This window comes from Danio rerio, chromosome 20, assembly GCF_052040795.2.
Source record: "Danio rerio strain M-AB ecotype USA chromosome 20, GRCz13ab, whole genome shotgun sequence".
NCBI lineage: Eukaryota > Metazoa > Chordata > Actinopteri > Cypriniformes > Danionidae > Danio > Danio rerio.
The window spans coordinates 27,539,055-27,553,716 of NC_141040.1; the positions used below are offsets into that span (position 1 = coordinate 27,539,055).

At 35.2% G+C, this 14,662-nt stretch overlaps 1 protein-coding gene across 45 annotated transcripts in view; it reads left to right on the top strand.

Annotated features, from left to right (window-relative positions):
* nek1 (NIMA-related kinase 1) overlaps positions 1–14,662 on the top strand; it is a 42,319-nt gene that overhangs the window by 7,248 nt on the left and 20,409 nt on the right. For 5 of the 45 annotated variants that reach the window (XR_015518384.2, XR_015518380.2, XR_015518382.2 and 2 more), the window contains exons 8-24: positions 1,115–1,169; positions 1,606–1,806; positions 1,981–2,050; positions 3,708–3,862; positions 4,049–4,114; positions 7,044–7,103; positions 7,680–7,727; positions 7,824–7,904; positions 9,268–9,476; positions 9,559–9,684; positions 9,768–9,870; positions 11,379–11,462; positions 11,835–11,912; positions 13,019–13,114; positions 13,207–13,386; positions 13,471–13,536; positions 14,171–14,411. Coding sequence is in view for 35 of the 45 variants with exons in the window: in XM_087298173.2 (XP_087154299.1) it covers positions 1,115–1,169; positions 1,606–1,806; positions 1,981–2,050; positions 3,708–3,862; positions 4,049–4,114; positions 7,044–7,103; positions 7,680–7,727; positions 7,824–7,904; positions 9,268–9,476; positions 9,559–9,684; positions 9,768–9,870; positions 11,379–11,462; positions 11,835–11,912; positions 13,019–13,114; positions 13,207–13,386; positions 13,471–13,536; positions 14,171–14,411 (1,919 nt within the window). In the remaining 10 variants the exon portion in view is untranslated. Of the gene's footprint in view, positions 1–1,114; positions 1,170–1,605; positions 1,807–1,980; positions 2,051–3,707; positions 3,863–4,048; positions 4,115–7,043; positions 7,104–7,679; positions 7,728–7,823; positions 7,905–9,267; positions 9,477–9,558; positions 9,685–9,767; positions 9,871–10,701; positions 10,789–11,378; positions 11,463–11,834; positions 11,913–13,018; positions 13,115–13,203; positions 13,387–13,470; positions 13,537–14,170; positions 14,412–14,662 lie in introns of all 45 variants that reach the window. The other 40 variants (XR_015518376.2, XR_015518377.2, XM_087298165.2 and 37 more) reach the window with 20 other exon arrangements.

A 14,662-nucleotide genomic window follows, 5' to 3' on the forward strand; every position in this document is an offset into this window, starting at 1 on the left:
CTTGTAGGTTTATCCAACATTAAAAACATTTGCAGAGAGATCGCCTGGCGCGGCATTCAAATCACCTGTATGAAAGAATTTTGGCTTCCCTGTAAAATATAATGATGACAGAAAATGTTGTGGTGGGATTTAAATGCTTTATTTGATTATTAGTTAAAGGTGTTCTGTCACTGTTTGTTTAGCCTGCATTAATGCATTCAGTGTAAAGCTGTGCAATTCAACATTAAAAGATTGTGATCTTAATGCAAACCCGCACAACCTGAATGATAAATGATAGTGATTTGCATATGTTTATTAATCCTTTGAAGTGCTGCATTCAAATCTGTGTTTGATCAAGTGAGATTCAGTTTTTACTTATTCTCAGTTAGTTACAAACAATTAATTAACACAGAAGTACTGGGAGAACAGTTTATAGTTAAGATATAAATCCTGATTTTTATGGTAAAGATTAAAATCACAGTTTAATGGAACCTGACGCTGGTGATTTTTGTAGCAATTAAAAAATTACATTGTTTAAATAATGGTTGGCGACAAACAGCCATCAAAATTTTGTCACTGTGATACACCTATAATGAAACATGACATTTTATTGTACAAGATGTTTGATTTCTTTATTTAGCATTATCACCAACAGTATCAAACATCATTTTTTGTATTAAAAATTTTCCTTGTTTTCCAGCTGGTTTTTTTTAAATTACAGGTTCTGTTTGTTAAAACCAATGGTTTTTGCAGTAATATTTTGGTATTAATGGAAAGCAAATTATTTCATTTGTCATTTGGAAAGCAAATGACGAAAAATCCGTAAATCAAAAACCAGTTTGATCCGAACCATCAAATTTGTAGTCCATTACACCACTAATATGACGTATTATTCTCAAGCCACAAATAAATGTGCATTGGTTTGAAAAAAAAGAGATTTTGTACTATATATATATATATATATATATATAGAGAGATCTTTATGCTGTTTTTTTGTATATATTTATGTGTTTCCACACGTGCAGGTGTGAGTAATCCAAATGTGCTGCCAAAAACCAACAATTTACCCATTTGTCCTACTTTCTCCCTCTCTGTCTGCATTCTTTACCCGTTGTTCTGTCGGGTCTGATCCTAGTGATATCTGGGCCCTGGGATGTGTCCTGTATGAAATGTGCACGCTTAAGCATGCAGTAAGTACCCCATGTTCTCAATAGTAGCTTCTGTGTGTGAGGGAATTTTTGTGCTTTATTTATTGATGTGAATAATAAAACAGAAGCAGCTCTTTCATATCTGTTTAATCTGTCTCTCTATTTAGGTCTCATCTTCCCTTCTCTCTTTCTCTCTCACTTCCTTTCCTTCATTATTTACACCATAAATATTCTGAGGAGACTTATATTTTACAGTGGAGAGTCAAGAAAAATTTCCGCGGCTTTAAAAATTGAGATGGTTAGCTGTGTGGAGAGACTCTTTGCAGCTGAAGAGAAATTCCACTGATTCATTTAAAAGTCCCCCCTCCCCCTTTTATTCTCTGACAATATTGTAGGGTTACGCTATTCAAGACATGAATGAATATGATTTTTTTTTGTCTTATTTGCAAGTAGGACCAATGTTATGTCTTTCTCTCAGTTTGAAGCAGGAAACATGAAGAACCTGGTGCTGAAAATCATCCGTGGTTCATACCCGCCTGTTTCCATCCATTACTCCCCAGATTTGCGCTCTCTCCTGGCCCAGCTCTTCAAGCGTAACCCCCGGGAGAGACCCTCCGTCTCGACCATTTTGGACAAGCCTTTTCTTGCTCGCAGAATTCACAAGTTTCTCAGCCCTCAGGTGACATATACACACGAACAGACTCGATTAGCAGTGTGATGAATCAAACACTAATTCTGTGCATTGTGACTCAATTATAACTCAGATGTTATGTAACGCTCAGGTCTAAATCCTGGCTCGATACAGCATGTGTTGCATTCAGTTTTTGTTACAATGTCTCTTTCTATATTGCAGCTTATTGCTCAGGAATTCAGCCATTCAATTCACCTTCAGCCCAAAATGAGTGTGGCCCATGCAGCACCAGGTTAGCACTTTCAATAATGACTAATCATTGTGTCAATGCACCAGCAAGATCATTTGGAAATCATCCTGAATTTCCTTTAGTTGATTTACATGGTACAGAATAAATAGCCCCTTAAAATGACTGGAACAACTTTATTTGTAAATTCAAAAATATGCTGTTCTCACACAGCTAAATTCTGGCAATTTAATGATAATGTTCTAACTTCTCATTCTAAAACTCTAAAAAAAAATTTAAAAAGAGTCTGCTTACACAGGATCTCTGGCAGTTTATGGGTAATTTTCAGTAAATGTCTGAAAGTGTGAAATCACTCACTACATGATAGACCCCATGTATTGCTGTTTTTTGCTCCTATAATTCTGTATACTAGGCTTGCCTTTTGGTCCCATTTATTTTTCATGATCGAGTTATAAAACATCACACAAGTAATAAGTGCAATATTACTCGTAGTAATAATAATTATTTCTTACATTCATATAACGCTTTACACATTGTTTTGTGGGGAATCTCCTCATCCACCAGCAGTGTGCAGCATCCACCTAAAGGATGTGACAGCAGCCATATTGCGCCAGACCGCACACAGCTGATTGGTGGAGGGCAGAAAGAATGATTTAAGCCAATTATGATATGGGGATAGTTTAGAGGCAAGTGGGCAAATTTGGCCAGGATGCCGGGATTAAACCCCTACTCCTTTTTCAAAGGACATTCTGGGATTTTTGACAGTCCTTGGAATCCATCTGAAAGACAGTGCTCACGGAGCAGTATATCAATATACTGGTACTGGGGCGTTAGGACCCACACAGACTGCAGGTTGAGCGCCCCTGCTGGCCTTACTAGCACCACTTACAGCAGCAATCTAGCTTTCCCATGTGGTCTCCCATTCAGGTACTGACCAGGCACAGCCCTGCTTAGCTTCAGTGGGCAACCATGTGAGAGTTGCAGAGAGCTAGCTGCCGATTTACATGTGCACGTTTAATATTTAACTTTAATTGAATATTCATATTATGATACATTTTTAAAAAAATGTTTTTGTCCATTTTGAAAACAAAAATATTAAGCAACAGCAACATTGCAACTCCAGTCAACATACAGTAGTGATGGATTTCTGAGTGAATCTGCAATTTGAATGAATTAAGTGAAACAAGGACTCAGATGCCCATTCAAAATGACAACTATTTACTTTATTACTCAATTTTACTAAGATTTTTAAATGAATCAAATGGATAAATGGCAATTATTTACCACTACCTAGTGGTTTTGGTTCTTATTTCAATCATTATTTTGTTAAAATGTTTGCATATTTCCATGTCAATAAAAAAGGGATGGTTCACTCAAAAACTAAAATTGTTGTTGTTTCTGCATGAATTTCATCCTTGAGTATATTGTTATGTGGGTACCAAACTGTTTCAGAGCTGCAAACAATCAATATATGTTGTATATATACATATTATGTATATTGTAATGTCTGTTTGATTATTTTTTTCATCTGGACACAATTATGGGCTTAATTTTTTACCTAATGCTAATCTAAATGCTAAAATTGCTCATTCTTTGAAATATAGTTTATTTAATTTAGTGCATCATTGCATTGTACATAATTTTCTTGATCTCCAAATACCAAAGATTAATTACTGATATTCTATGCCTATTTCCTCCCTAGCCAAACGTCCAGCCCCAGGCCCCATCCCAATCACCTCAGCTCAGAAAATCACCAAACCAGCAGCCAAATACGGAGTGCCTTTAACAGTGCGGAGACCATCTGAAGTCGCCAGGAAGGTCCCAGATGCAGCAAAGAAACCAGTTAAACTTAAGCAGGTGAGAACCATGGGCAATAAGGAGAATGTATTTCATTGGCAGTTCCACGCCCACATTTTGCCCATACATTACCACTCATTATGTCTGAATGAGGCATCGAGGAACACCATATACCATTCAGACATTTGTTGATGTTGTCCGCTGTGTGCTGTATATGAGAGCCCCCCGGTGTCATGTGTTGTCCAGGCTCCCCCTCCTGCAGCGGTTCAGAGGAGAGTGAGTCGAGTGGAGGAGGAGAGGAGAAAGCATGAGGTACATTAGAGAGTGCCCCCTGTCTACAGACTCTGTACTAACACCTGCTCCTGCCTCTGTATTAACCATCATACCCTTTTACAAATACAATTTGTCCTACTCGAGTCTGTTTTTTTTCGCCCTTTTCTATGCCCCATGATGCTTTGCTTGAATTATGAGAGATTGGTAGTTCATTTTGTTTAACTGTAAACAATTAGAAACCGGGCACAATTAGGTGTCATTTATTCTCCTCCCAGATCAACCAACAAATATTAATAGTCAAGTTGTTAGAATTAACAAATTACTTTCAGCAGTCAAATAACCCCAAAAAGTTTCATAGCAATATTACGCTTGTGTTGAATATCGCTATACTGTAAGGAAATATAAAGAGAAAATACAAAAGCTTTGGACAGAGATAAGTTAAAATACCAAGTGTAATGTTATTTTCATATACAGTTGAAGTCAGATTTATTAGCCCCCCAAAATTATTACCCCTTCCCACCCACTTATTTTTTTCCCCAATTTCTGTTTAACGGAGAGAAGATTTTTTTTTTCAACACATTTCTAAACATAATGGTTTTAATAACTCATTTCTAATAACTGATTTATTTTATCTTTGTCATGATGACAGTAAATAATATTTACTAGATATTTTTAAAGACACTTCTATACAGCTTGACATTTAAAGGCTTAACTAGGTTAATTAGGTTAACTAGGCAGGTTAGGGTAATTAGGCAAGTTATTGTATAACGGTGGTTTGTTCTGTGTAGACTATCGGGAAGAAAATAGCTTAAAGGGGCTAATAATTTTGTCCTTAAAATGGTTTTAAAAAAAATTAAAAACTGCTTTTATTCTAGCCTAAATAAAACAAATAAGACTTTCTCCAGTAGAAAACAAATATTATCAGACATAATGTGGAAATTTCCTTGCTCTGTTAAACATCATTTGGGAAATATTAAAAAAAGAAGAAAAATTCAAATGGGGGCTAATATTTCTGACCTCAACTGTATGTTAAAAATAAAACACAATGCCAAATGTGCCTCTCACTCACAGCTTTTTGACCATTTTCTGTAGATGGATTATTTGTAGCACAACCATATTGACGTTATTTTAAAAGAAAGTTCTCCAAACCGGAAGTGCAGGCCATGAATTGAAATGCAGCGGTCACAGCAGAAAAAGGTGTATATACATAGCCTAAAGTGTACAGTGTGCATTAGCTGTCCTGCGCATTGCCTTTCAAAGTGTACTGAAAATATGTGTTGAGCACACTGTTAGTTGGGTGCATTAGCCTAGCATATATAAAAATTTGAAGTATGCTTTGGATTTAAATCTCAGATAGGTTTACCCATATTTCACTAGTAAGTTTTAATAAATTGTCGACGACAGTGGTTAAAGATCTGCTAAACTCTTGAGCACTTGTTCAGATGTTAATCCAGCAGTTTAACCCGAAAATAAATAAAAGACACTTAGCAAATTATAATTTTGAGACCAGGCATGATCAAACTGTCAAACTAGATTGAATTGGACATTCTAGGTTGACTTATTTGTATCTACTCGATAGCGAAGACCCACCCACATGTAATTACTGCCAGGCTGCTCTTACCATGAAACATATTTTGTTGGAATGTGGAAGTTTGAATATAATTAGACAAAATTTTTATAAGGAGAGTACTTTGATGGACATTTTTAAAAAGGTACCACCAGGAAGAATCAAATAATTTATTATAAATTGAACTGAAAAATCATATTTAACTTTGAATGTATTTTTGTGTGAATTTTATTTATTTATATTTTATATATTTATCTAAGTAACTTTTTTTTGTAATACAAATTAGTTTTATGAATCTGTTTGTAATATTTGTCTTGTATGATGTATATTCATCTTGCCATGAAATAGCCATAAGTTGCTGATGTGGCAATAAATAAATAATCCAGCAGTTTCATCACTGTGATCGATGTGCTTACAGATACTTTGGATCAAATTGTGAGCTGAACGACTATTTCTAAAAAATACATTTAAAAATTCTCTGGATTTACTGGATAAAGTTTGAGTTTGAATAAAATGTTAACAATTGTTTTATTTTATTAAGTCTGAAAACATGGTATCTTTTGTTTCATGACTAAACATGTTTAAACGACAAGAGAAACATTAAGAGACATGACATTAGTTGTTTACAGAATAAAATAAAAAGTACGTATTTCACATAATGAATAACTATAAGATATAAATCCAGAAATGCTTAGAATTTTCAGATAAAAATTCTGTCACCATTTACCCACCTTTCACTTGTTCCGAACCTGTTTGTATTACTTTCTTCTGTTTAAGAGAGCTGGAAACCTGTAACCATTGACTTCCTTGCTATTTGTTTTTCCTACAATGGACGTCAATAGTTACAGGCGTTTTAAAAAAAACTTTTTTTCCGAGATATCTTCAATAGTATTCAACAGATTAAAGAAACTCATAAATGTTTACAACCAATTGAGGGTGAGTAAATAGTGAGTAAATCTTAATTTTTGGGTGAACTCTCCTTTTAATGTCACAAATCCCAATTTAATCTTGATACACACATGGCCAAATGTTATTCTCTTCAGTGAATTTTTTTTATCTTCCCCTTCTTTGTTTTTGGTGTCCTTCTGCTTCTCTTCATCTGCCATCATCCATATGGTGGGCATCTACATTTCTTTTCATCCCTTTTTTCCTTGAGTTTATTAACTCTTTCATCAATCCAGTGTGTTATGCTGTCTATATTTAGGCAAACTTATTTTTCTGAACTGCAAGGAGTGCTAAACAAATACAATTTAGAGTCAAATAATTGTGCAAAAGATTATATATGGAAGTTTGATATGCGAGCAGGATATATTTCTATAGGCTGTGCTTGCCTCTCTACAGTGACATATTGTAAACAAACATTTACATATTTAAAAGTGTCCTGGTTATATTCTTTTTTAGGAAGGAGTGAGGAAGAAGCGGATGGAGATGATGGAGAGAGAGAGAAAACAAAGAGAACAGGTGAACTTTTTGATAACATCAAGAGCTGATATCACATCATATTTCGTATTTAACTCCATAAATAGCTACTTTTTTATTAAAGGCATACTAAATTGATCAAATGTGACATTGAAGACATTTCTAATGGTATTTAAATTTTATAATGTAATGACATTCTTTTGAACTTTCTCATCATTAAAGAATAAAAAAAAAATGCATCCTGTTCTGTGCAAAAGACAGATGGGTCATGTGAGTAATGGCAGCCATCACTGGAATAAAAGACATTTTAACATATAAAGGGGGTCAAGTGTTGTAATATTGTTGTAATAATATTTAAATTTTATAAAGTCTTTGCTGTATTTTAATTTTTAAATAAATTCTGCCACGTATGGCATAAGATGCTTTCTATCAGATTGTGTATTTGTTGTGTAACTATAGCTTTAGCGATTAAATGAGTTCACATCAAGTTCAGCAGATGGCTGCTCTAGTTTCATTAGATGGATGGATGCTATTTGTAATATGTCTCTTGGGCAAAAAGACATTTAAAAGCTTCTTGATTGAGTCATTGACCCTCTGTAATCGTGTTTCTCTCTGTAGATGTTGTTACTGAAGGCTGCTCAGATGAAGAGATTTGAGAGAGAAAAGGTGAACTGATCAGTACCGTTCTCCCAATGGTTATTTACAACCATTGATGGTTACCTGCAATTTTTGGTGTTAAAACTTTGACCCATTTCCTCTCAGCTGAACCGAATCAACCGAGCTCGAGAGCAGGGCTGGAGACACGTGCTGAGTTCTAGTGGAGGAAGCAGTCCTGAGCGGAAGGTGCGCTTGTCTTTCTTATCTGCTACAGATAAGTCAATAAAACCTGTCAATATGGTTCAAGGATATAGAGTATCCTTAAAAAAACAGCCAATAGTGTTTTATTTAATTGATATCAAGCACATCTACTTAAAAGCAAATGAGAAGCATCTTGAAAGGGGCGGGACATGTCAGATACAGAGCATATGATTGGTCAGAAGTCTTGATGAGATGTCAAAAAATTGTGTATCCATTAAGGGTGTCACGATTCTAAAGGCACGATTCGATTCGATTTTCGATTATGAATAATTAATTAATTAATGACACATTAATTATTTGTAGCCTACCGTTTAAACTACTTGACCTGCATGGTCTTTGTTTTACCCATAAACAAATCATACTGTAAATGAATAAAGGCAAGATACACACATAATTACCACCTGTCAATCACTTTTTCTGCGGGACTCGTAAATAGGCAGTGATCTGTGTCGTTATAATGGCGTCGGTAAAAAAGACGCACAGCCAACAGGAACCAGCCAACAGTATCTGAGGTGTTCGCTAAAATGACTAAGTACAAGTGAGTGAAAGATTGAAGCAGTCCTCTGACTGCCTGGACCTGCTGTCTGGAGTGCATGGCGTTGTGTGAGTCTGTGTGTGTGTGGTCACGTGATGTGCATTTTCAGAGGCAGAGAGGAAGGAGGGCTGCTCAGAAATGCTACACGCCACTGTGGATGTCAAATTGCTGTCGTTCTAAAATGCCATTTAAAAACAAGGACAGTGTAAACAGGCCCTGGGTGTGTACTTTCGCGAGCGGATTTGCAACAGGGGCGGGCGGAGGATCGCGATGCCGGTGTTGTCTATCGGACGAACCGTACGTAATACGTATGTAATACGTATTTTACAAGCAGAGCTTGCAAAACTGTGTTTTTTTTTGTCGACAACACGAATGTTGTCAACATAACTCACTGGAAATCCAAAATGCTTAAACACCGGCGACTTCATTGAAAGAGGAGAGGATTTAAGTTCTCTCGACGGGTCTCCTGCTTCTGCAGTTTAACAAGCACTTCAACAAGCCTGTTTTTTTCTCGCTTGGCAAGCCAAGCTGACATGGGGGCGTGGCAGCATCAACGATTCTATTTTTTGATTCTATAATCGAAATTGAGCATAAATTTCGATCGATTTCGATTAAAAATCGAAATCGTGACACCCCTAGTATCCATCTAGGCTGAAGTGACAAACTTCAAGCTTTGGATGTTTATATCTTCTAGATGTGATTTTGTCATTGTTTTGGAGCATACTAGTTTATAGATATCCTTAAGGCTAACACACTTATACTAATATCTAAAAACTTTAAATGGTTTATCTTTCTTCGCTTCTTTTTGATTAGTTTTATGGAGGTGGCGGCGGCAATGGAGCTCCCCATTCCCCAGGAATATCTCCCTTTCCTGTGCCTGGACCCTCCCCTGTTCCTGCTTCAGCTTTAGCTCCAAGCAGAGCGCCATATGACCGCATCCACCCTTCAGCTGAAAAATTAACCAAACCTACACCTAAAGATGGTGCTGGTGAAGGAGCCGTGCATGCAGGGGACAATGGCAGGTGAATAAGATGGGTGAGAAATATACAAGGCTGTTTTTGTTATTATTTATTTATTGTGCAACAATGTTATTGTCTTTTGAAGGACTTCTTCATACTCAGGGACTCTAAATGGTCATGCCTGCATTCCTGTTAAGAATGGCGTCAGGAAAGAACAACGTAAAACAAGTCTCCAAAATGAGCAGATTTCAAAGATCGACTATGCCAATAGGTCAGATGTGTTTTAATGCTTTCAGATATTCAGATCACACATCTGTCAAATAGAGTTAAGTTCACTACTTGTCTTGACTCTAGGTTTCGAGGTCAGCTGGCAGTAGAGAAATCCAAGCAGGTGGAGGAGTTTCTACAGCGGAAAAGAGAAGCCATGCTGAATAAAGTTCGTGCAGAAGGACAGCTGGTATGTTCCTTAACTCTGTATACTCTTCTGATTAAAGGAAATATGTGGATTCAGTACAGTGTTTGTTGCCTATTTCTACTAAAACGGTTTTAAATTTTCTCTTAGTAGTTTTAAAAATTGGCATGAAAGTTGATACTAACTTATTCATGTTTTCTAAAAGAGTCTTATTAATATTTCAAATACAAATACAAGACCACAATACACACTACCCAGCATTTGCTTCTGTCTAATATACATTTGATAGATGTTTAAGCATAGACATCTTGGCTAAATTTGGGCTGTCAGACTAAAAATAAGCTAGTCTTTAAAAAGACAGGAATGAATGACTGAATGAAATCTGTCTTATCTATGTAGTTATTGGCTAGTTTATTTTGGTGTATTGTATAAAAAATTGCCAGTTAGCTTGGTTCAGAAGTTGCATCACACAACCAAAAGTTCATCGAAAAGTACTCTTACCCCACAAAAATCACTTAAGACCCATAATAACAATATTAAATGTAGTACTAGGAGTGTGTACAATTAAGAATAAAAATTGGCCCTACAAAGTCTGTTATATTCTTTATTGTAGTTCAAATTTTGTTTAAAATAAAAATAGAGTGAAGCTAAATAATATTTTATGCCACAGATATTGTATTAAAACTCAAGCATTTCTTTAACTCCCTGATAAGTTAATCAGTCTAGGGAAATGAAACGGTCTACTGTATGATCAGTTTGGCTCTATTAAACAATTTGATTGCTTGAGAGTGTTTGAATTTTGAAGTCACTAATAAGATTGATATTATAATTAATTATGTGGCTTTTATAATATCGGATTAACCAATCGGTGAATAGGGGGCCCGGCAAAACCTGGCCGCCATCTTTGCAAGCTGGACAAACTCCTCCCGATGCAGGAGACCCCGAGTGAACAAAGAGGAGGAGGTAGGAGTTTTGTTTGGGACCAAACCACACTCCTCAATCCACCTCGCCATTTAATAAACCCCTCATTACACAGCTCCTTATTTTAAGTTGTATGTGTTCACCCAACATTACTGCAGCTCTTCACTGGCGTCTGATGTCCAGAACCTGTTTGTTTGTGTATGTAAGCATGACCTACAATGAAAGTGCTCCAGTGTATCATTTCAATTTTGCACAGTACCACATTAAAAAAACACTCCCTCTTTGTTTCACCATTTTTTTCATTAGTGAATGTTATTTTGCTTGAACTACCCTGTTTTTGTGTGTAATTTCTGGACTCTAGCTGAAGACCATCTAACTTTTGCTTTTTTATTGTCTCGATGAATGAGTTCAATGAATTTGATTCCTTTTTTCAATGCTCACCTATTGGTTCTCCAGTTTTCCATTGCTATCTTATAGTGGTATTGTTTGTTGATGTGTCCCCCCCCCCCGCTATATTTAACCATTTATATATTGTTATATATGGTTCATTACAATACACATCTTACCTATATTGTTTGTTGTAAAGAGGAGAACTTGGATAGAGAGATGATATGTATCTGTGCATTTCACAGGAGTATTTGACCAGATTACGACAGATCAGACTACAGAACTTTAATGAACGTCAGCAGATCAAAGCTCGGCTCAGAGGGGAGAAGGTACTGTATATACACTCACATCTTCACCCTGGTTGTCATTTATTTTAACCTAGAATTGACTGTATTGTCAACTGTATGATAATATGCCTTTGTAATCTTTTTGATGCTAATATTAAAGTTTAATACTAATATATAAAGAGATGCATAAACCTCAGTTTCATCTGAGGTCAACCATCAGAAAGTTTCATCTGAAACTTTCTTCTAAAATGAGCATTTTTTTCAGCCTCATAAGTTTTCTTTTAAAATCAAAGAAAAAAACATATTAATCGCTGTAAAACTTGAATTACTGACCATATGCACCTACTGAAAAATCTTAATTTTAGAAGATTTCAGATGGCACGTTATTTATGATCATTTTATTGTCTCTTTCAGTATGACAGTGATGGCTCAGACAGTCAGGAGTCATGTGAAGAGGCAGTGCTCAGGATGAAGAAGATTGAGGCTTTGAAGGTGTTGCATTTTAGTTTTTTAATGATGTATTTGTCCTAATTATATTATCAGCATAACAATAATAGGAATCAAAACAATTTATATACAATTTTATTGTATTTTTGAAAGATGTTCCTTACTTAACAAGACTGCATTTATTACCTAAAAAATGTTATAAATACAGTATTATAATGACAAATGACAAATCATTACAAATAAAAATTACTGTTTAATATTTTAGAATATTTTAATATTTACCAATAAAATGTAATATTCAAAACTGAATTTTAAGCAAGAATTAGCCTAATTTAACATTTTTAGAATGAAGCTTAATTATATCTGTACAGGGTATACGTATGGTCTTAAAAAGTCTTAAATCTCAAAAGCTTAATTTTAGGCTTTAAAAAGTCTTAAACCTACTGTAATATTGTGTTGTAGGTCTTAAATGTTTTTAACAGGTCTTAATTTTCCTTTGTTTATGTGTAGCTACCCAATCTGGCCATCAACACCCATACAAACACCAACAATCCCACTCTCAATAAAATTTAAATAGCATTTAATTAATTTCCTTTTTAAATATTATTATTATTACTATTGTAGATTGAAGTATTTGAAGGATTTGTTTTTTTCTATACTTGGTAAGGGTTATAGGGTTATTATTATTGATTATTATTGTATTATTTAAATGGATTCAGTTGTAATTAATTTGTAATTGGGCTAGTGAAAATCTTTTGTAACTGGGATATTTAAAAAATATTTATACAGGGCTAAATGCTAAGTCTAAAATTGCATTCATAATGGTATTAAAATGTCTTAAAAAGTCTTACATTTAACTTGGTGAAACCTGTAGAAACCCTGTTATAGTACAGCATTACTTTCAAATAGAAATCTTTCATAACATACATAAATTTACTGTCACTTTTGATCAATTTATTATGACATTGTTGAATAAAAGTAGTGTTAAAAAGTGTTATATTTAATTTAGTGATAACTTTACAACGTTTTATGTATTTTCTTTTTAATTTCTCTCTTTTTTTTTAGATTTCTTAAAACAAAACATCAGAATGCAAAAGTGGCAAGATTATAATTTGAGGAAAACAATAATCATGTTTGTGTTTTTGTGTAAGGCCCAGTCAAAGGCTCGTGCTGCTGTACTGAAAGAGCAGCTGGAAAAGAAGAGAAGAGAAGCGTATGAAAGAGAGAAGAAAGCATGGGAGGATCATGTATGTCTTCATCTTTTCATCTCTTCCTTTTCCATCTCTTCTCATTGATCTCTTATGTATTGTATTCTACATTATCTTTTGTAAAAAAGCAGCTTGTCGCTCGAGGAGTAAAAGTTGCAGTTGGGCCTGTGGGTGGGACTCCCTCTCCTGCAGCCCCTCCAACTCCACCATCTGACCCCACCCCTCAGGAAGCTCCTTCTAAAGCCACACCCTCCTCTAGACCCAGCACTCCAGCCATCTCTATGACTGCTGCACTGAAGGATGTGGGCGCGGTTAGTCACTCATCATCACAAAATAATTTGTTCACTTGCTGTAACAACCATCCTATAGCTGTCTGTGCTTTCTGTTTTTGGCAGATTTCATCAGGGCAGAGTTCTCCTATGAAAGAGGACTCCCTTAAAGTTGAATCATCAGATGTACAGGTCTGAAATGCATATTTGGGTTAAATAAATGCTTTTATATTGTTATGTTTATTCAGGGTTTGTATGGGTGCTCCTTGAATTTTAATCAAGGTTTGAAAAATGCTTAGATATTGAATAAAGTGCTTAACACTGCTTGAAAATGATGTCCCTTTCATAATAATTTATTTTACTGAATAGCTAAAAATAATTAACAATTTAAATAAAATCTATATTTTTTTTAGCATAAAATGAAAACACATGTGCCTGTATTATAACCATGCTCTTTTTTATTTATCTGCATCCTTTGAAATGAAAATAAATATAAATTTACGATGAAATATGACACTTTAAAGATGCAAGTAAAATAAATTAAGGGAATAAATGACAGTAATTCAATGTTGGGATTGGGGCAAACATGCCATTAAATATTTTCCTTAGAATACTCTACTATAGAATACAATAACCAATAGCATCTGATATAATGTGATGAAGTATGTAAATGTGTAAATAAATATGTCATTTATCTCTTCTATTAAAGTGCTGGAAAAGTTTAAAAGTGTTCTTGAAAAGGGCATGTAAATTTGACTTTGGAAAAGATGAAACAACTGTGTTTTTTGAATTACCGTCACTGAATACTTTAACTGGAATTTTTTAGAGTGACAAGAAGGAGATTCTTCGCAGACTTAATCAGAAGGTTCAGACCACTGAGGAAGTTTCTGTAAAAGAGCCCACACCCTCCAGCAATCAACCATGTCCTGATCCTCAGCCAGTCCAACCCTCCATCACAGAGGAAAGGCCTTCCACAGCTGCTGATAGGAAGAAGTGGGAAGCCGTAGCTCCACCCATACTGTCTGTTGCTGAACAGACTCTCGAGGAAACCTGTGCTACTCTGGCAGGTATAAACACTATGATCTGTAAAAGAACATGCAACAAAGTAGTTAGATTTGAGGAACGGGATACACTAAATCAACATTAATCTAGAAGGCTGCATGAATATTTTACAATAGCAGTCCAGTTGAAAAGTTTGAATCCACAAACTTCCAAAAATAATTACTTGAATAACTCTTAAGATTATTAATCAATTTAGGTTGGATTGCAGTGTGGTTGTTTTTCCATCCCCAAATTAAGCACATCCTACACAAAAAAG